Source organism: Schistocerca piceifrons, chromosome 2 (assembly GCF_021461385.2).
Source record: "Schistocerca piceifrons isolate TAMUIC-IGC-003096 chromosome 2, iqSchPice1.1, whole genome shotgun sequence".
NCBI lineage: Eukaryota > Metazoa > Arthropoda > Insecta > Orthoptera > Acrididae > Schistocerca > Schistocerca piceifrons.
The window spans coordinates 754,361,356-754,382,845 of NC_060139.1; the positions used below are offsets into that span (position 1 = coordinate 754,361,356).

The 21,490-nt window shown below is 44.9% G+C and overlaps 1 protein-coding gene across 4 annotated transcripts in view; it reads left to right on the plus strand.

Moving 5' to 3' along the window:
- Positions 1-21,490, plus strand: part of LOC124777902 (protein PALS2) — a 354,157-nt gene that overhangs the window by 144,199 nt on the left and 188,468 nt on the right. For all 4 annotated transcript variants that reach the window (XM_047253444.1, XM_047253446.1, XM_047253445.1 and 1 more), the window contains exon 2: positions 246-367. In XM_047253444.1, coding sequence (XP_047109400.1) covers positions 246-367 — 122 coding nt within the window. The remainder of the gene's footprint in view (positions 1-245; positions 368-21,490) is intronic.

Here is a 21,490-nt window from a genome sequence, read left to right on the forward strand (position 1 = left end):
GCTTTAAGTTACAGCGCGGATCAACATTAGACGTTGGCAAAACGACAGAAAAGTGATGTCTCACCGATACACGGTGTTCCGGTTAGACGGGCACCTGGATGTATAAATAAGTTTAAAGCGAATTGCTAGATAATTTAGATCATAAACAGAATCGTAGCAGTAACGCAGTCCCTCTGATCTCTTGCCAAGTGGGACGCGGCGCCACTCGGCCGCTGCTGTAACGTGGCCCTCCCCTCTTGTTGCAGCGGCCTTCCAGCACGTGCGGGACAACATCGAGGAGCTCAACGGCCGCGTCGGCGCCAATGACACCGACCTCATCTTCCTCAAGGGCCTCATGGACAGCCCCGTCATGCGCTCCCTCGTCAAGGTGAGTCACACTCTCCTCTTTGTGCCTCTTTCTAGGTTTTATTGCGCGCGTCATGCATTTCCTCACGTATGTTGACGAGTCTTTGGTCACTACCGCAGAAAATCGGTCGTTCAACTGGAATCAACGAAACAAGTTGTCATTTAGTGTTACGGCTTTAAAATGTGCTAACTACGTGTAACAGGCACCTATAAGTGGAACGTGGGCGGTACAAGAAAGATCGGGAGAATGAGGACAGGCAAAAGTTAGTAGAGATTCGTGCTGCTGTAAAAAGAGCGATGCGCGAAGCATTCAACCATTACCACCGTCATACCTTAGCAAAAGATCTTGCTGAAAACCCAAGGAAATTCTGGTCTTACGTAAAATCGGTAAGCGGGTCGAAGGCTTCCATCCAGTCACTTATGATCAGTCTGGCCTGGCAACGGAAGACAGCAAAACGAAAGCTGAAATTTTAAATTTAGCATTCGAGAAATCTTTCACGCAGGAGGATCGTACAAACATACCGCCGTTTGAGTCTCGTACAGATTCCCGTATGGAGGACATAGTGATAGACATCCCTGGGGTTGTGAAGCAGATGAATGGGTTGAAAATAAATAAATCGCCAGATCCTGATGGGATTCCAATTCGGTTTTACAGAGAGTGCTCTACTGCATTGACTCCTTACTTAGCTTGCATTTATCGGGAATCTCTTGCCCAACGTAAAGTCCCGAGCGACTGGAAAAAAACACATGTGACGCCTGTATATAAGAAATGTAGAAGGACGGATCCTCAAAATTACAGACCAATATCCTTAACATCGGTTTCGTGCAGGATTTCGAACATACACTCCTGGAAATGGAAAAAAGAACACATTGACACCGGTTTGTCAGACCCACCATACTTGCTCCGGACACTGCGAGAGGGCTGTACAAGCAATGATCACACGCACGGCACAGCGGACACACCAGGAACCGCGGTGTTGGCCGTCGAATGGAGCTAGCTGCGCAGCATTTGTGCACCGCCGCCGTCAGTGTCAGCCAGTTTGCCGTGGCATACGGAGCTCCATCGCAGTCTTTAACACTGGTAGCATGCCGCGACAGCGTGGACGTGAACCGTATGTGCAGTTGACGGACTTTGAGCGAGGGCGTATAGTGGGCATGCGGGAGGCCGGGTGGACGTACCGCCGAATTGCTCAACACGTGGGGCGTGAGGTCTCCACAGTACATCAATGTTGTCGCCAGTGGTCGGCGGAAGGTGCACGTGCCCATCGACCTGGGACCGGACCGCAGCGACGCACGGATGCACGCCAAGACCGTAGGATCCTACCCAGTGCCGTAGGGGACCGCACCGCCACTTCCCAGCAAATTAGGGACACTGTTGCTCATGGGGTATCGGCGAGGACCATTCGCAAGCGTCTCCATGAAGCTGGGCTGCGGTCCCGCACACCGTTAGGCCGTCTTCCGCTCACGCCCCAACATCGTGCAGCCCGCCTCCAGTGGTGTCGCGACAGGCGTGAATGGAGGGACGAATGGAGACGTGTCGTCTTCAGCGATGAGAGTCGCTTCTGCCTTGGTGCCAATGATGGTCGTATGCGTGTTTGGCGCCGTGCAGGTGAGCGCCACAATCAGGACTGCATACGACCGAGGCACGCAGGGCCAACACCCGGCATCATGGTGTGGGGAGCGATCTCCTACACTGGCCGTACACCACTGGTGATCGTCGAGGGGACACTGAATAGTGCACGGTACATCCAAACCGTCATCGAACCCATCGTTCTACCATTCCTAGACCGGCAAGGGAGCTTGCTGTTCCAACAGGACAATGCACGTCCGCATGTATCCCGTGCCACCCAACGTGCTCTAGAAGGTGTAAGTCAACTACCCTGGCCCGCAAGATCTCCGGATCTGTCCCCCATTGAGCATGTTTGGGACTGGATGAAGCGTCGTCTCACGCGGTCTGCACGTCCAGCACGAACGCTGGTCCAACTGAGGCGCCAGGTGGATATGGCATGGCAAGCCGTTCCACAGGACTACATCCAGCATCTCTACGATCGTCTCCATGGGAGAATAGCAGCCTGCATTGCTGCGAAAGGTGGATATACACTGTACTAGTGCCGACATTGTGCATGCTCTGTTGCCTGTGTCTATGTGCCTGTGGTTCTGTCAGTGTGATCATGTGATGTATCTGACCCCAGGAATGTGTCAATAAAGTTTCCCCTTCCTGGGACAATGAATTCACGGTGTTCTTATTCCAATTTCCAGGAGTGTATTCTCAGTTCGAATATAATGAATTTCCTTGAAACAGAGAAGTTGCTGTCCATGCATCAGCACGGCTTTAGAAAGCATCACCCCTGCGAAACGCTACTCGCCCTTTTTTCACATGATATCTTGCGAACCATGGATGAAGGGTATCAGACGGATGCCATATTCCTTGACTTCCGGAAAGCGTTTGACTCGGTGCCCCACTGCAGACTCCTAACTAACGTACGAGTATATGGGATTAGTTCCCAAGTATGTGAGTGGCTCGAAGACTTCTTACGTAGTAGAACCCAGTACGTTCTCCTCGATGGTGAGCGTTCATCGGAGGTGAGGGTATCATCTGGAGTGCCCCAGGGAAGTGTGGTAGGTCCACTGTTGTTTTCTATCTACATAAATGATCTTTTGGATAGGGTGGATAGCAATGTGCGGCTGTTTGCTGATGATGCTGTGGTGTACGGGAAGGTGTCGTCATTGAGTGACTGTAGGAGGATACAAGATGACTTGGACAGGATTTGTGATTGATGTAAAGAATGGCAGCTAACTCTAAATATATATATAAATGTAAATTAATGCAGATGAATAGGAAAAATAATCCCGTAATGTTTGAATACTCCATTAGTAGTGTAGCGCTTGACACAGTCACGCCGATTAAATATTTGGGCGCAACATTGCAGAGCGATATGAAGTGGGACAAGCATGTAATGGCAGTTGTGGGGAAGGCGGGTAGTCGTGTTCGGTTCATTGGTAGAATATTGGGAAGATGTGGTTCATCTGTAAAGGAGACCGCTTATAAAACACTAATGTGACCTATTCTTGAGTACTGCTCGAGCGTTTGGGATCCCTATCAGGTCGGATTGAGGGAGGACATAGAAGTAATTGAGAGGCGGGCTGCTAGATTTGTTACTGGTAGGTTTGATCATCACGCGAGTTTTACGGAAATGCTTCAGGAAATCGGGTGGGAGTCTCTAGAGGAAAGGAGGCGTTCTTTTCGTGAATCGCTACTGAGGGAATTTAGAGAACCAGCATTTGGGGCTGACTGCTGTACAATTTTATTGCCGCCAACTTATATTTCGCGGAAAGACCACAAAGATAAGAGACATTAGGGCTCGTACAGAGTCATATAGGCAGTCATTTTGCCCCCGTTCTGTTTGGGAGTGGAACAGGGAGACAAGATGGTAGTTGTGGTCCGAGGTACCCTCCGCCACGCACCGTATGGTGGATTGCGGAGTATGTATGTAGATGTAGATATAGAAGTAGCTGTTTTAATGGGACCTTGATGTCCTGACTATTGCATTAGACACCTGAGTTAGTCGTACACAAGTTCCATCGGGGATGGACTGGAGGTTCTTGCTGGCCAAGGGAGTATCTCAACAGCATGCAGCTAGTCCATAGAGACATGTGCCGTACGAGGACGGGCGTTGCCCTGTTGACAGATGGTGCCTGTAGATTGACTCATAGGAGATAACACATGAGGACATATTGGTGTGCTGTCAGAGCTCTGTGAATCTACCAGAGGCGACCTACATGTCAGTCCAGGTGGCTCCCACGATACGACACTAGAAACAACATCAGTGTGTCTTTCCAAAATAATGGCAGAACGTTTATGTCACATATCAGTTCTTTACCTCTGACAAGTGAAAAATATCAAGTTCTGTCTTGCTTTGGATACCATGTTAAATTGAAAGTCCGTTACAACCGGCTTAGGTAAATCGCTTCAAATATCACAGGAAGGCAATGGAATGCTACTTCCAACAATACCATGCCTAATAAAATGCTGTGATGTTCAAACGAATGTTGGTGAAATGCAGACTAGGAGCAATGCAAATAGCAGGGTTTACCGGAGATTTAATCTCCGCTGCCAAGCCGTCGTGTCTGGATATTGCTTATCATCAACAGAACATGAGGGACCTCCACATGTTCATTATTTATTAACAGTACTATGTTGTCAGTTCTTTATGTTGAAGCTACCATTACAGAAGGAATAGTTATGTCAGTATTTTCATGTGGCAACACGATTTCAAGAAGCCCAGATATCGAAGAATGATTAAGCATTTGTTGCTATTATATTAACTACTAGCTGTTATACACAGCTGTAATCGCATACCAGCACATGTGTTCTGGTGAGTGGTGGGGAGTACGTAAGCTGCTGTATGTGCAATAACATCAGCTGCCCTCACGTGCCTGCCTGTTCTGGTAAGCATAGCTCGTGATGTGCGTCCGCTTGTCCCACCATCTCAAGCTGTTCCAGTGCTCGATGCATCGGCATGCACAGCACCGCTGCCGAACAGTGCGTACAAAGGAGCATTGGCAGCAGCGCGCATCTATGCATCTGCTTTGTGCTATTGAAGCAGCTGTACATTATACAACGTTTACATTTTGCGACAAATAGTGAGGCAGTATGGATTTAACACGTTGAAAATTGTATAAACATTATATTCATTGCTTTGAATCATATCACGTAGCACTCAACCAATAAAAGTATTTTCACAAATATGATATGAGTCTATCGCTTTTTCAAAGAGTAAATATTTTTCCCTAATTCGTATGATATTCTTCACATTAATAAGTTTCTTGTACTAGACTTTCTAAAATGGCTTATGTTCTCACTCGGGTTTCAAGTTATCTCCATCCCAAATTTCGTTCAAAGTGGGATAGTTGTGAAAACGTAACACGCAGAGCTACTTTCGCATGTATAATATTAGTAGGGATAAAATTTTTAATTACGATATTTTTTTTTCGTGGTCCGATTTCAATGAAATGAAGTCCATAAGATGCCCCAAGCTTTGCTCGCGTTACCTGTTAAAAGCCCATGAAAGATATCGTATTCAGACAGGAAGATATGACGCTTTTAGATGAAACATTTAATCATGATATCATTTTTCCTGTGATCCAATTTTAATGAAGTGATGCCTATACGGTGCACCAAGCTATACTCAAGTTACATACGAAAATCACATTAAAATTCGTCTACTAGTTTTGGAAATTAGCATGTTCAAACAGACAAACAAGATGGATTTAGCCAAACTTAAATCACGATATCTTTTTTTCCGTGATCCGATTTTGATGAAATAAAGGCTGTACGGTGCCACAATCTATAATAACAAAAGATACGAAATGGATACGTGAATGGTTGAGGAAAAAAAGACAAGTTCCATGTTAATTTGCTTACTGAAATCCGGTGTGTCTAGCGGTTTTTGAAAAATTATTAATGATGTCACGGGATAGAATAGAGAAAGAAAACATAGTTACTAGTGGAGAAGTTGCAGTTGCAGAAAAGGTTAGGAATAACTGAAATTTCTGGCGACGGGAAGATAATTTGAGTGGTGTTTAGTGTAGTAACATCAGCAAACGCCAGCAGTATAGTTGTCATGAAAACGAGGAGAGCAATTGTGTCTGCCGCGCAATAGTGCTTTTAGTTAAGTAAACTCATTTTACTACGGTTTGAAGCTTCTCTTGATGTTCTTCCGTGTTTACGATTTAAAATTGGGTTGTTTTGAAATTCAGCCTTTTGCAAACACGATTTTTTTTTTGTTTTTACTCGGACATGTTTCGACACCTATGTGTCATCTTCCGTGGGTAAAATTGTTATTTTGTATATTCTCGAATTTGTTGTAGAGCTTCGTGGGAAATGCTTGGCCTGGCTTTGAGATACTCATTTTACTATGGTTTGAAGCTCCTCTTGATGATCTTTAGTGTTTCCGATTTATAATTGAATTGTTTTGAAAATCAGCCTTATGCAAACACAATGTGTTTGTTTTTGTATGTAGTTAAGTAAAGAAAAGCAAAGAAAATTTTTTTGTTTTTTGCGATTATTATTTCGTATGGCATGAAGGTCAGTGCTACTGTAGAGTAATATACAAATATAAACAAAGAGGGAGAAAGGTGTCAAATATATACAGATTTAGATTTTTATCTGCACCTAACTAACTATTGCCACATCTGGAGGTCCATATTTCTTAATCACTTGTGATAATTTCGTGTGACTGACGTGCATTTTAGATACTGCGAGCTACTATATAAAAACGATTTAGTTACTATTAGAAGCAGGAGCTGTTTTCCGCAGTTACGTTATGGAATGCTGCTGTGATTTAATGCTTAAAATGAAACCAATGATGCAGAGAATCAGCTATTAACCAGATTACAAAATGTTAAATATAATTATTGTTGTTTAGACTTAGGCTGCTTAAGAATTTTGTATTGAAATAGTATTCAAAAAATTCAATCTGAGGAACTGAGCTTTTGTTTTATTGTAAATATGTGGTACTTTGACATGAATGGATGCGTATATTGCTGTTTCGCGTACATCCTGAACAAAGCTTTCTGCTTGTTTATAGACTAGCAAACATTAATTGTTATTTCAATAATTTATTTTTGTTATGTTGAACACCACCATGTCATTTTTGGTACCAATTTCGCAATGGTAATGATTCTCTCGATATATCTAACGTAGTAGAAAAGAGAGCAGTTTGAGATAACTGCCAATGAGTAACAACTATATTTGTCCAGCGGCCGAGAGGCTGGTAAAGGGACACGGTAGTCATCACTTTGGACCGGGTAAATTGTTTCGTGAACCGGTTGTGTCCGCAAGTTTCCATATCCGTATATCTCAGGACACTCGAAATTTCTTATCTGGGGACAGGTTTACTTCTTTTATATCTATTTTCCGAACCAAAATGACATGTTTTATTCTTTTTAATTCCATTTTATGAAGTTCTGTGAGATTAAGATTTAAACTGTTTGAAATGAGTTTTCGTCGCATTCAGCTATCATATGGGCTGTGCCCGATACACTTGAGTTCGATCCGTCGAGTACCTCAAAAGTTGCTCTGCTAGTTTCACGTCATAGGACACAAAGGTTAATGTAGAACAGGGAAACTGATTATGGGAGCTCGAAGGTGCGAGAAGATGAGCTGGATCGATAAGACCAGACTCCTGCCGACGCTCGCTGATAAGAATTCGAGTAAGGCAAGTGACGGAAGTAATGTATCCCTTGTGTCAGCACGCTACACGTCAGGCTCGTGATTGTCTCTTTGGGTAGAGAATGTTTACGCTGCATGTAATGAGACCTCTGGTTATGTCTGGCTAAGTCCATTCAGGCGCTTAGCTTAGGAAGCTGCTGACAAGTCGGATGACTTTGTTTGTCCGCCGCCGGTGCTACGAAGGGGAATGCAGTAAAGTAAGCTAGCGCCACAACGCTACGGAGTTGTGACATAGTGCTTCGAGGACTACATGCATATAGATTTTCTGATGGTATATTTTCGGATTTTCAGCCGAGTTGACTATCCCATTTTATTTCGTACAATATTTCGACGACCGACCTCGTCAACATCTTCCGATCTTCACACATCAGAATGCCTATCAAAACGCCTTATGCAAGCGAGTAGGTCAGTCATAGAAATACTTCGTACCAAAGTGAGATCGTCATGTCGACTGTAAACCCTAAAACATTCCGTCAGTATATTACCCCGATGCACCTTCAGAAATAACGTATGCGAACTTATGCGATACACAGTATCATCAGTTTGGTTCGCGTAGGCAGTAACTTCTACAGTATCACATGTTAAGGTCAAAGGATTTGCTATATGTTCCAGCTCTCTGTAACGTTATACTTCAACAAGATAACGCAAGATCGCGTCTTACCCGTCCTGCCGCAATCTACCTTGATGCAGAAGGTGTTCAGTGTGACCTGGGCAACATGTTCTCCAAATCTCCCAGCCACTGAAAATATAAAATCATGGTTTGCCGAGAGCCTGGCATGCCAACACTTGCCACTTGTGTTGTATTGAACCGGGAACCTAGAAACGACGGAGAGGCTTCGTCCCGCCGTAGCCCTCAGTGGTTCACAACCCCACAACAGCTCATAGCAGTCCATCCACCCCACCGCCGCCCCACACTGAACACATGGTTATTGTGCGGTTCGGCCCCCAGTGGACGCCCCCCCCCCCCCCCCTACCCTGGAACGTCTCATACCAGACGAGTGTAACCCCAGATGTTTGCGTGGCATAATGGTGGTGTACGCGTACGTGGAGACAGTGTTTGCGCAGCAATCGCCGACAAAGCGTAACTGAGGCACAATAAGGGGAACCAGCTCGCATTCGCCGAGACAGACGGAAAACCGTCTTAAAAACCATCCACAGGCTGGCCGGCACACCGGACCTCGACACTAATTCGCGGAGACCGGCACGCCTTCCCGCTCGGGAAGCAGCACGTTAGACCGCGCGGCTAGCCGGGTGGGCTAAATTGTAACTGAGTTTAAGTTATCGCCTGTGAGAAATATTTCATTGAAGAGAGGTCACCTCATTTTACTTTTGGACCACTGTCGGTGACCTCTTGAACCGAGAATCGATCAGACGTGGCGGCAAGGTCTGCTGGCATAAATATTCGAAGAGAACATTGCTGGAAACATTCCTCAAAAAAGTTGCGTAAACCTTGCGCAGAAAAGACAGGGCTAGAGGATCCACAAGAAACTGGAATTAAGAGTTCAGAGAAGAAGGAAAACAAACAGAAGTCATGTGAATACAGTGCCCTTGGGTACAAGCAGATGGTGAGCTCTCGTGCGCTTGTTACTTAGCGCAAGCGGTAATAGGGTGCCAGTGGCGACACATGGAGCGGAGTTCTGGCAGAAAGCTTTTAACAGCGACCCTTCCTGGTAATGGCAACAGCAGCTAAGCTGCGCTATAACGTTCAAAATAACTGAGCGTAGCCACTCCTCTGTATCCACCACAAAGAGCCAAAAGCTCCCAAGTACCTCCACCGCGTTTACGTTGCAGAGTGCGTCGCCCCATGGACTTTAGCAGAAGATTCCTCTAGTAAAGTAGCATGCATAATCGTAATCCTCTGTTCGTTGGCGCATCTGTGAGGAAGTGCTTCTGTTGAGCTGGATGAAAATGTGAACAAATACCGCCATGCACAGCGAAAAGTATCACATAGTTTAGGTGTAATGACTGAACTGTATGCAGAAAACCAACGACCAAATGGGACATTTACTTGCAAATTTCTTCACTTGATTTGTACTGAAACCGTATCGGATAAGAAATTAGTCGCCTCTGTAGGCCTCATTTCACGAGGAAGAGAGTCCACAAGATTCTCTAGATATGACATACCCAGCTAAAGCCGGTCGTTATTGATTACATACCATAGAGAAACCAAACTTCGGGTATGTGTCTTGGTACGTTTCACCCACCGAAAGGCAAAGGTCCCGAGTTCGAGTCTCGGTCGGGTACACAGTTTTAATCTGCCAGGAAGTTTCATATCAGCGCACACTCCGCTGTAGAGTGAAAATCTCATTCTGGAAACATCCCCCAGGCTGTCGCTAAGCCATGTCTCCGCAGTATCCTTTCTTTCAGGAGTGCCAGTTCTGCAAGGTTCGCAGGAGAGATTCTGTAAAGTTTGGAAGGTAGGAGACGAGATACTGGCAGAAGTAAAGCTGTGAGACGGGGCGTGAGTCGTGCTTCGGTAGCTCAGATGGTAGAGCACTTGCCCGCGAAAGGCAAAGGTCCCGAGTTCGAGTCTCGGTCAGCCACACAGTTTTAATCTGCCAGGAAGTTTCATATCAGCGCACACTCCGCTGCAGAGTGAAAATCTCATTCTGGGAACATCCCCCAGGCTGTGGCTAAGCCATGTCTCCGCAGTATCCTTTCTTTCAGGAGTGCTAGTTCTGCAAGGTTCGCAGGAGAGCTTCTGTAAAGTTTGGAAGGTAGGAGACGAGATACTGGCAGAAGTAAAGCTGTGAGACCGGGCGTGAGTCGTGCTTCGGTAGCTCAGATGGTAGAGCACTTGCCCGAGAAAGGCAAAGGTCCCGAGTTCGAGTCTCCGTCGGGCACACAGTTTTAATCTGCCAGGAAGTTTCATATCAGCGCACACTCCGCTGCAGAGTGAAAATCTCATTCTGGAAACATCCCCCAGGCTGTGGCTAAGCCATGTCACCGCAGTATCCTTTCTTTCAGGAGTGCTAGTTCTGCAAGGTTCGCAGGAGAGCTTCTGTAAAGTTTGGAAGGTAGGAGACGAGATACTGGCAGAAGAAAAGCTGTGAGACCGGGCGTGAGTCGTGCTTCGGTAGCTCAGATGGTAGAGCACTTGCCCGCGAAAGGCAAAGGTCCCGAGTTCGAGTCTCGGTCGGGCACACAGTTTTAATCTGCCAGGAAGTTTCATATCAGCGCACACTCCGCTGCAGAGTGAAAATCTCATTCTGGAAACATCCCCCAGGCTGTGGCTAAGCCATGTCACCGCAGTATCCTTTCTTTCAGGAGTGCTAGTTCTGCAAGGTTCGCAGGAGAGCTTCTCTAAAGTTGGGAAGGTAGGAGACGAGATACTGGCAGAAGAAAAGCTGTGAGACCGGGCGTGAGTCGTGCTTCGGTAGCTCAGATGGTAGAGCACTTGCCCGCGAAAGGCAAAGGTCCCGAGTTCGAGTCTCGGTCGGCCACACAATCTGCCAGGAAGTTTCAATCTGAAGATGCTTCACGAAAGCTAAAGGCGTTGTTAATAAAAGAATGAGTTGCGCCCGAGACTGATTTTAGTTCAAATATTCTACGTACGGTTGCTGTACCAGATTATCTAAAGGAGTGGAAGGAATTTTACTGTGTGCTCTTTTTATGCTGTGATTAATATGTTGTTCGGCGTGATTATTATACATCTGAATGGCAGTTGAAAACACTTGAAGTACACTATGCACTCGGTGATTAAACCTACGGGGACTTTTCTCCGCGTATCTACTCCTCTTCTGAAGTATATAACTTTCTCGTGTGTAAGATTGAACTTTTCTGTTAGTTGTGTTGTTCCTCTTTCTACACGATAGAGTAAAATCCAGAAAATTCGCTCCAATATCTCTTCCTGAACCACAGCCAGAAATGCAACCAACGTTTATCGTAACGGCATTTGTTTTTACTTTTCGATAAGCTCATTCTTTCTAGTTGCTGTTAGGCTTCGCAGCTCACAGTCATTCATGACAGGTGACTTCTTTTTTATAATGTTTTGGGCATGAAGTGATCTTCAGTAGTTTTGAAGTTCCATTTTCCTTTATTTTAATGTTGGTAATTGAAATTCGTTCCTATGTAAAACGAACAGCCTTTAGATTTTATACGTGAATTAGTGGCAGAGGGAGATGGAGTAAGGGAAGGAGGGAGAGAGGAAGAGAGAGAAGAGGTAGTTGAACCTGTGGGTATTATCCGGAAAAAAATGTGCATTTATCTGATGGCCAACACAAGAATTACTGAATTAGGCTGCATGTTATCGTAAGTTTTCATCCAGTGCATTATTACTATGAGATGTAGTCGACCAGTAGGTCAGCGGTGAGCAATATGAGCTGTTGCCGAGGGCGAGGAGCAGATCGCGAGGTAGATTAGGCTCCTGTGAAGGTCGAGAGCATCGGTTTCACTTACAAAGGCCGCTGCCGAGCGCCGCCATAACGAAATGACGATGGCACTTTGCCCAGCCGCTTCCGCTTGAAGCTTTCCGCTTGGTAGTCCAATTTCTTTCGTGATGAGTTCACTGTTCGTTCCAGACAACTGCCCTTAACGGGACACGGTCTGCGCGCAAGAGCTATCACTTGACTCTCTCTCTCTCTCTCTCTCTCTCTCTCTCTCCCTCTCCCTCCCTCCCTCCTCTCTCTCTCTCTCTCTCTCTCTCTCTCTCTCTCTCCCCCCCCCCCCCCTCCGTGTAAGTTTTAAGCCCCTTTGGACACAATCGACTTTATCGTCTCAATTTACTACTCGAGACAAGTTCGTCTACTGCAGTGCCTCTAGCGTTTTATTCCCGTACTGAGTCTTGTCTATTTTGAATGGTCATTTTCATTGAAAGGGCAGCGCCAAAATAGCCTGTGTCGTGAGACCTATCTGCTGTGCAGTTTGGCATCTGAGCGATGCAAGTGGGTTTATGAAGGACTATCCTTTCTACGGAAAAATCAAGTATAGTAATAAAAGGTAAGAACAAGCAAGGACAACAGGGTTTATTAATGTCCAAAGCAGAATTCTTCGTGGAAGTTCTGGTCACAGATAGTGTTGTAATTAATTTCTCCGAGCTTCAAAGAATAGGAAGCGTGTCATCCAAGAATTTCTGAACGTATACGTCTATTTACTCGAGAAAATATATACTTGCAAACACGTCAGACAATATGTAGAACACAGTAAATAGCGCCTTCTTGCTTTATCGTTTGTATCTTGTTTTCTTGCTAAGTGCCAAATGACAACAACAATTAATTTTCTCATTCTATAATTCTGAATTTTTCACTGCTGGAATAATTTTCGTTAGAACACGTGCATCTGTTTGCGTTCTTATTTAAACATAGTATCGGTTTTTTTCTCTGTAAAATTTAAATCCTTTTTGGTTTCAGATATTCCGTCTCTTGTAGAACAGTAGTAGGAAAAAATACTAGTACTTCTTCTGTGGTATTCTGTAAATTGGATACACTCGTTTGTACATTTTTTATTGTTTTGGATTAGAAACAGCGTTTTCTTTATAAAGTTGGTCTGCAAGCTACTTACGGTGTTTCTTTACATAATCTGCTCCTTCCCTTCTTGCTAGCATTGGGTGGTGTCGACAGCCTTCATTTCACATCTGCACTTGGCAGTTTTTGGCATTTTTCGTTATTTCCTACGCTGCACTATTTGCAATTGGCTCTTTTAACTGCTTGTAATTCATTACTGCCACAGTGTTAATGCCTCTTCGTCTGTTTTCGTTCACGTTGTGAGTGTTGCCAACCTATGAAACGATTTTGTGTGTGTATGAGAGTATGAGAGAGAAAGAGAAAGAGAGGGTGAGAAAGAGAGAGAGTTAGTGGAATTGTCTTGTATGTAGGTAGAAACGTAAGAGGAGTGGCCTTCTTCTTCTTTTTTTTTCCAAGTGTGAGGACGGAGGGGGGGGGGGGGGAGGAAAGGAGGAAAGACAGGGATGGCCTGAACAGTGATTATAGGACAGAACTGGGAGGAAATGGTAGCCTGTCGACACCAATCACAGCTAGCAAGAAGGGAAGGAGCAGATTATGTAAAGAAACACCGTAAGTAGCTTGCAGACCAACTTTATAAAGAAAACGCTGTTTTTAACCTAAAACAATGAATAAATGTACAAACGTGTGTATCCAATTTACAGAATACCACAGAAGATGCTTTGTAAATGAAAGCGAAACGCGTCTTGAGTAATTTTTTGTAATTAGATTGCAGTCACCTCAAGACATATAACCTATAACAACAGATGTTAACAGCTGCTGCGGAAGATGGCCACTTAAACAAAAGTATAATCGACCAGAATATGTTATAACTTCTGGTATTCTGCGCATGAGCGAAGTGAAGCATACTCGAAAATTTAGAACTCCACACTCGGCACAATTTATAGATCACCGACGTCACAGACACACTCGCATCGTGGTTGGTTGCTGGTTTACATGCATGTACGAAAGGCGCACGCACTTCGAGTAGTCGATTTCGACCAGAAAGTCGCTCGTGTAAAACGAACTTTGCCTAAAAAAAATCTGTTTCTTCACTGAGGTTTCCAAACTCATTTAGATGAATACTGCCCTGGTATCTATCCAGACTCAGTATCCAGGTAGACAGTTGACTATTGCAAAAATTGGATAGGGTTCGTTTCATAAAATAAGACTGACATTGCACCCCTCCCACAAAACATTGTAGGGTAATACGTCGGGGAGCGTCTTATCCGTTTCTAAAATACTACCTAGTAAATATCTTTACGTGACAATGAATTTGTTTTGTTCTGAGATGATACAACGGTGGCGTTCTGTTTACTGTGACTGCACTTCATTATACTTTATCCGAAAAATGGACAGTATTAAATGTACATTAATGTTTATTTATTCGCCAACAAAATTTATATACCAAAAGTCTTCCAGATGAGAATGTTATCATATTTGAATTTTCCTTAATACAGGCAATCATAGAAAGAAAGAAATAGACCCCGCCCCCACAGCGTTGACACCAGTCAAGGGTGTACCCGAAATTCTGAACCGTAAAATCTGTGAATTCGGCATCTTCGCTTTTGAGGTCACGAAGCTGCTTGGCCCTTTGTCTGCCACTCTCCACACAGCAACAGAGGAAGCGAAATAATACTATTTTTTTTGTCCTACGACTCTGGGGGCAGAGGCTCAATTCCCCGTCCGGCCGTTCAGCTTTAGGCTTCCTGTGGATCGCTTAGGGATACTCCCTTTTTGGATGTGACAAAATAGAAGCTAAATTGGCTGCTGTTTATTATAGTGACCCTACTCTTCTGGGGTTAAAAGTTATAAACTGGTTCAACGGATTTAATCGTGTCGAACATATGTTTTTGATGAGAGTGATCTAGGACGCTCAGCAGCTGTGGTTATCGAAGAAATTCTTGAAAAATTCCACGACATGATTATTGCTGATAGTTGAACGAAACGGCAATCAATATTTTGCATAATACATTGGCGGGGGGAAAATGTCGGCCCGATGAGTGCCGCGATTGCTGACACTGCTCAACAAGTGCTTTTAATTCGAAACTGTGTTTGGAGCAATGTATGCGACATACGAATGAGTTTCTGCATTGAATGTAGACTGGTTTCATCGTTATATCCCGGAAACAAAGCAATAATTAAAACAACTGTTTGCCTGGGGTTAAAATGCTCCAAAAACGGCGAAGACTATCCCATCGGCCGTACAAGATAGAGAGCTCCACAATTCCTAATTTTTAATGGGTTAAAAAAAGACCTGGATGTTGGCCTGTTAAAAAATGAATAATTCGTTTCCGAAAAAAATAACTTTTACATTTCTAACAAGGGTATTTCGTGAACCGCCCCCGGCCTTCTTGATCAAGTTTTACAATCTTAACCACAGGTATCCTATCTACGTGTAACTAAGTCCAGAAGTTTTCACACTTCGTCTCCTTTGCCGTCTTATCAACGTACGCTTCATATCTTTCCTCTACATTAAAGCTGATGTCTAAACCTCGCAACAGAAACGCTTGTTCCCGTCAGAGAAGAAAAATCTTTTCTATTCCATCCAACAGCCGTTTTTCTTTACAGTAGCAAGAACTCGTCTCTGGAATGAAATATGGCTCTATTTGGAAAACTAAATAATATTTCTGGCTTCAAAACTCAGTCAATGACACGTCTACTAAAACAATAACAATATCTGCCTTTGTCCTATACGCATGCGTTACAACGAAGTGCCCCTCTTCACAGCAAATCCTCATCATTTCCGGAAGCTCTTGTCTGGTGCAGTTAAATTTCTTTCCCTCGGATCTCGCTATATCAGAAGATATCACTTTTGTGATAAGTACCTGTTATATGCGCTGCAATCAATACTACTACTACTACTACAGGGTGTCCAGAAAAGGGCTCCCTGATTTCAAAATTAAATATCTCGAAAACAAAGATCGATAGAGGAATGCAGTAAACGGTATGTTTATTGTGAAAGCTGTAAGAAGTTTATACAGCAGTTTGAAATAATAGTTACAAAAGCTGCTAACAGATGGCGCTGTACGCTGTACAGCTCATATCCGCATACATAAGTGAAATAATCGTATGAAAACAATCTTTGCAAACAATCACATCACAATGTTTTCAAAATGTTCACCATTGGCACTACAGAGGTGGCGCAAACGAAGAATGAAATTCGCCATCACATTTCGTAGTGTCTCAACCGAAATGGATTCACATGCCACAGAGATCGCCGATTCAAGCTCGTCCAGCGTGGCGGGATGCTTCGGGTAGACCATGTCTTTCACTGTGCCCCACAAAAAAAGTCACAGGGAGTCAAATCCGGCGAATATGGAGGCCAATCCATGCCTGCACCAGTAAATGTGGGATATTCCAAAGCAATGACTCGATTCCCGAAGCATTCCTCAAGAAAGCGAAACACTTGTTCGGTCCGATGTGGTCGGGCTCCATCTTGCATAAACCATTCAGTACCTGGTCGATCCTCTAACGCTTGCTGTGTGGCGACAAATTGTTCCAAAATTACAACGTAACGTGCACCAGTGACCGTTTCTCGAATGAAAAAAGGGCCAATAATGCCTCTGCTGCATACTGCAGCCCACACAGTAACTTTAGGAGAATGCAGGGGTTTCGCTTCACACCAATATGGCTTTTCGGAACCCCAAAATCGCCAGTTCTGCTTATTCACGTATCCATTCATGTAGAAGTGTGCTTCATCTGTAAACCAGATGCAGCCAACATCAAATCCTTCACTATCAATCATTGTGAGCATCTGATTAGCAAAGGTAACCCTTTGATGCACAGCTCGTACGGGTATGGCCTGGTGCGTTTGAATTTTGAATGGAAACATGTGTAGGCTCTTTCTCAGTATTTTTTGCGTGCTGGAACGCTTCAAACCAGTCTCAGATGCAATTCTACGGACGGATGACATTGGATTTCGCTGAATAATTCCAGAAACTGTGGCGATATTTTCAGGCGTAACTGCAGTTTGCTTGCGGCCAACATGCCCCACTAGATCATCAGTTTCGCTGCCTGTTCGTTGAAATTTTGCGAAGAGCATACGAATGGTTTTCGCATCGGGTCCTTTTGGAACATTAAATCGTGCTTGAAAACTTCGCCTTGTTGCCGTAGGACTCTCTTCTAACCTGTGGTACTCTAACACCAGAAAAACGCGTTGTTCAATGGAGTACATGGTTTTATTCTCTTCCTTCGGTACGCTAACCTCCTTTCACGTTTCAATAGTGGAACTGATCGCTCTGGGCTTCGGATCACTATTTATACTAGGCATTACGTATGGCGATTACAGCGCCATCTGTTAGCAGCTTTTGTAACTATTATTTCAAACTGCTGTATAAACTTCTTACAGCTTTCACAATAAACATACCGTTTACTGCATTCCTCTATCGATCTTTGTTTTCGAGATATTTAATTTTGAAATCAGGGAGTCCTTTTCTGGACACCCTGTACTATTATTATCATTGTAGCAGCAGCCTCTGTAGTAGTAGTTGTTCCACTAGTAATGACGCTATTACTTGTTAGTGGGTAACTGTTTGTTATTCACATTGTCGTTCAGAGTAAAAGTCAGAGTGGTCTCATACTCAGAGAATGAGTGTAGGGGAACAAAAGCAGGAATTACACATTGCCGTTCTAAGCAAGGTCCTAGTGGAGATTGTTTGCCATTGTCTTTCTCAGACATGTTATGAAATGTCAAGTGTTTATCTGCATCGTGTGGATGATTCCGATGAGTGCTTGTACAGTGTAGGGTTGTGTTTGTGTTGTAGTGGATAGCAGGAAAGAAGAGGGTGAAACCCAGTGCCGTTACATAGCCTACTCCTTCCGAACAACACCGAAAGTGCCGCCAAGCTTAACGGCCCCATCCGACGGACGGACGACCACAAAAGTGTCACACGCGCTCACTTCATGAGACACCGCTGAGAGTTCTGGAATGTAGTCCAGGACACTGGTGCAAAGACTGGTGATCGGGAAATGTACGTCTCCACCTGTTCTCACCTTTCCGCCAAAACCTGGCGCTGAAAATTTTACATCACCAGTATTCGAACCGGCTTACTTCAGAATCGAGCCCCACCGCATGGGCGTGCGTTCGCAGTATTTGCGTGGAGACGGGTACATGCATTCAAATACTGTGTCAAATCACTTCGACTTCTATGAATACTATTTTATTAATGTGCATCATACTGAAATTATTGTAATGTCTTAAGTAAGAAGGGAACATCACCTTCTCAACCTCATATTTTTAGGTGGAAAAAGCGCTCTTTAAGGATGTCAGCCCCAGAAATCGATCCCGCACGAAAATTTGGACCATATTCTGATCGTACGCTCTTATGATCTGAAAATACAGCTTTTAAACCTCTCGGCGCACCTATCGCTTGTCGCTCTTACCGCGCCACTGCAGCCACCCAATGCCCCAGTGCGAAGTACTGTGCAGTGGAGTGGGTGAGAGGTTTGTGAAATACTGTTTAGACATTGGTAACATGCTTTGTTCATTGTGGAAGTGCACGGTTTACAACCTGTAGCTGGTGCCAGAGATCTCTTTGGTTTTAACATTTGTATGTTGCGATTCGCCGCGCGGGATTAGCCGAGCGGTCTCGGGCGCTGCAGTCGTGGACTGTGCGGCTGGTCCCGGCGGAGGTTCGAGTCCTCCCTTGGGCATGGGTGTGTGTGTTTGTCCTTAGGATAATTTAGGTTAAGTAGTGTGTAAGCTTAGGGACTGATGACCTTAGCAGTTAAGTCCCATAAGATTTCACACACATTTGGATTTTTTTGTTGCGATTCAAAAGTGCAATGTGAAAGAAAGAAATGAGTTAGCGTAGCGCTGTTTCATTATTAACATCGTTGTTGTGCGTTATTTTCTTTTGATTTTAAAGGTAAACTATACTAAAACTAAACTCCGTCCGAAAGGCCTTGGAAGGCCCATGGTACCGACCTGCCGTCGTGTCATCCTCAGCTCACAGGAGTCACTGGATGCGGATATGGAGGGGCATGTGGTCAGCACACCGCTCTCCCGGCCGTATATCAGTTTACGAACCCGGAGCCGCTACTTGTCAATCAAGTAGCTCCTTAGTTTGTCTCACAGGGCTGAGTGCGCCCCGTTTGCCAACAGCGCTCGGCAGACCGGATGGTCACCCATCCATGTGCTGGCCCAGCCCGACAGTGCTTAACTTCGGTGGTCTGACGGGAACCGGTGTTACCAATGCGGCAAGACCGTTGTGATTTTAAAGCTAGCCTGATTAAATTGTAAACTGAAAACCATAAACTTCATTTCATGAAAAGTCTTCACTTACTTAGGTTTATTAATTTTGATTTCAAGGTGTATGTTTAGTTGCAGAATAACAATGGGAGAATGTTGTTGAAATAATATTGAACGTATATATGTGTGATGTTGACATATTACGTGCTCATATTACTTACTAATTTTTGCGTGACTTGATTCTTCTCGAACAAGATTTCAAAACACGTGGGGCAGAAGTGTCCAAATCTCCCCTCTTCTTCCACCGCCTGCAACATCCCGCGAACAGGAGGGCTCCGGTTGCCACTCTGCTGCACAGTACTTCTCGCTCGGGCATTAGGCGGCTGCTGTGGGGCCGAAAGAGTGACGAACAAGCGGTGCGCACGAAAATTTGAAAGCTGAACTTTCAGAAAGTACCGGTAACTACGTGCTGTCAGAATTATTGCCCAAATTCTCGCGCGAGATCGACCACTGGGGATAATATCTCTTCTTTCTCCTGAATATATCAGGTGAGGTTGGTGATGTTTCTTTCTAAGTTATACAAAGAGGTGACAAAAGTCATGGGGCATGTGATATCGTGTCAGACCTCGTTTTGTCCGGCGCAGTACAGCAACTTGACGTGTCGTGGACTGCACAAATCGATGGAAGTCCTCTGCAGAAATATTGAGCCATTCTGCTTCTATAGCCGTCCGTGATTGCTGAAATGTTGCCAGTGAAGGATTTTGTGCACGAACTGACCCCTCGATTCTGTCCCATAAGTGTTCGATGGGATTCATGTTAGATGACCTGGGCGGTCAAATAATATGTTCTAATGTTCAGTATGTTCTTCGAAACCAATATTATTGTGGCGCGGTGACATGGCGCATTGTCGTTCACAAAAAATTCCTTGTTGTGTAGGAACATGAAATCCGTGAATGGTTGCAAATACTCTTCAAGAAGCCGAGCGTAACAGAGGACCAAGTCCATTGCGTGTATACACAGCCCACACTATTATGAATCCACCACCAGCTTGCACCGTGGTTTGTTGACAACTTGGTGCCTTCGGCCGGCCGAGGTGGCCGAGCGGTTCTAGGCGCTACAGTGTGGAACCGCGCGACCGCTACGGTCGCAGGTTCGAATCCTGCCTCGGGCATGGCTGTGTGTGATGTCCTTAGGTTAGTTAGGTTTAAGTAGTTCTAAGTTCTAGGGGACTGATGAGCTTAGAAGTTAAGTCCCATAGTGCTCAGAGCCATTTGAACCATTTGAACAACTTGGGTACATGGCTTCATGGGACGTACACTACACTCGAACACTACCGTCAGCTCGTACCAATTGAAATCGGGAGTCGTCTGACCAGGCCACGGGTTCTCAGTCGTCTGGGGTCCAACTGTGTGGTCACGATGTCAGGAGAGCCGCTGCAGGCTAATTTGCGCACTCGCGGCGCTCTTCTGCTGCAGTCGCCCATTAACGTCAATCTTCGCTGCAGTGCCCTAACGGATACGTTCGTCGTGCATCCCACATTCGTTTCTTGTCTCTTCGCACTGACATCTCTGTGCAAGCGTCGCTATTCTGGGTCGTTAAGTGAAGGCCGTCGGCTACTGTGATGTCCTTAGTGAGAGGTAATGTCTGAAATTTGGTATTCTCGACACAGTCTTGACACTGTGGCTCTCGGAATACTGATTTCCCTACCAGTTTCCGAAATGGAAAGTCCCGTGCGTCTAGCTCCAGGTACCATTCCGTGTACAAAATCTGTTTATTCCTCTCGTGCGGCCATAGTCACGTCGGAAACTGTTCCACACGCATCACCTGAGTACAAACAACAGCTGCGCCACTTCACTGTCCGCTTACACCTTGTGTACGCGATTTTACTGCCATCTGTACATGTCCAAATCGTTATCTCACGACCTTCGTCACCTGAGTATAAAACGTAATGATGTGTATACAACCCTGGTCGCATGTAAGAGGGCCTGAATTCCCCGATCTGATCAGGTTAAATAAATAAATACATTTCATCAACTGCACTAAATCAACTAATCCGGTAAGGAGAAGGAAATCGGTCATAATCTGTTGAAATAAAGCAACCAAACGTTTGTTTTGAATGATTTAAGCCGTCGGCACACGGACCGTGCGTCGAACGTTAACGTTGAGCGTGGCAAGTTCAACGTGCTGCTGAACGCTCAGGAACGATGCGACTTGTGCATACGGTACGTGGGCCCCAACGTCGTATATGCGATCGCAAAGCACTCCAGCGGCAGTTGAGGG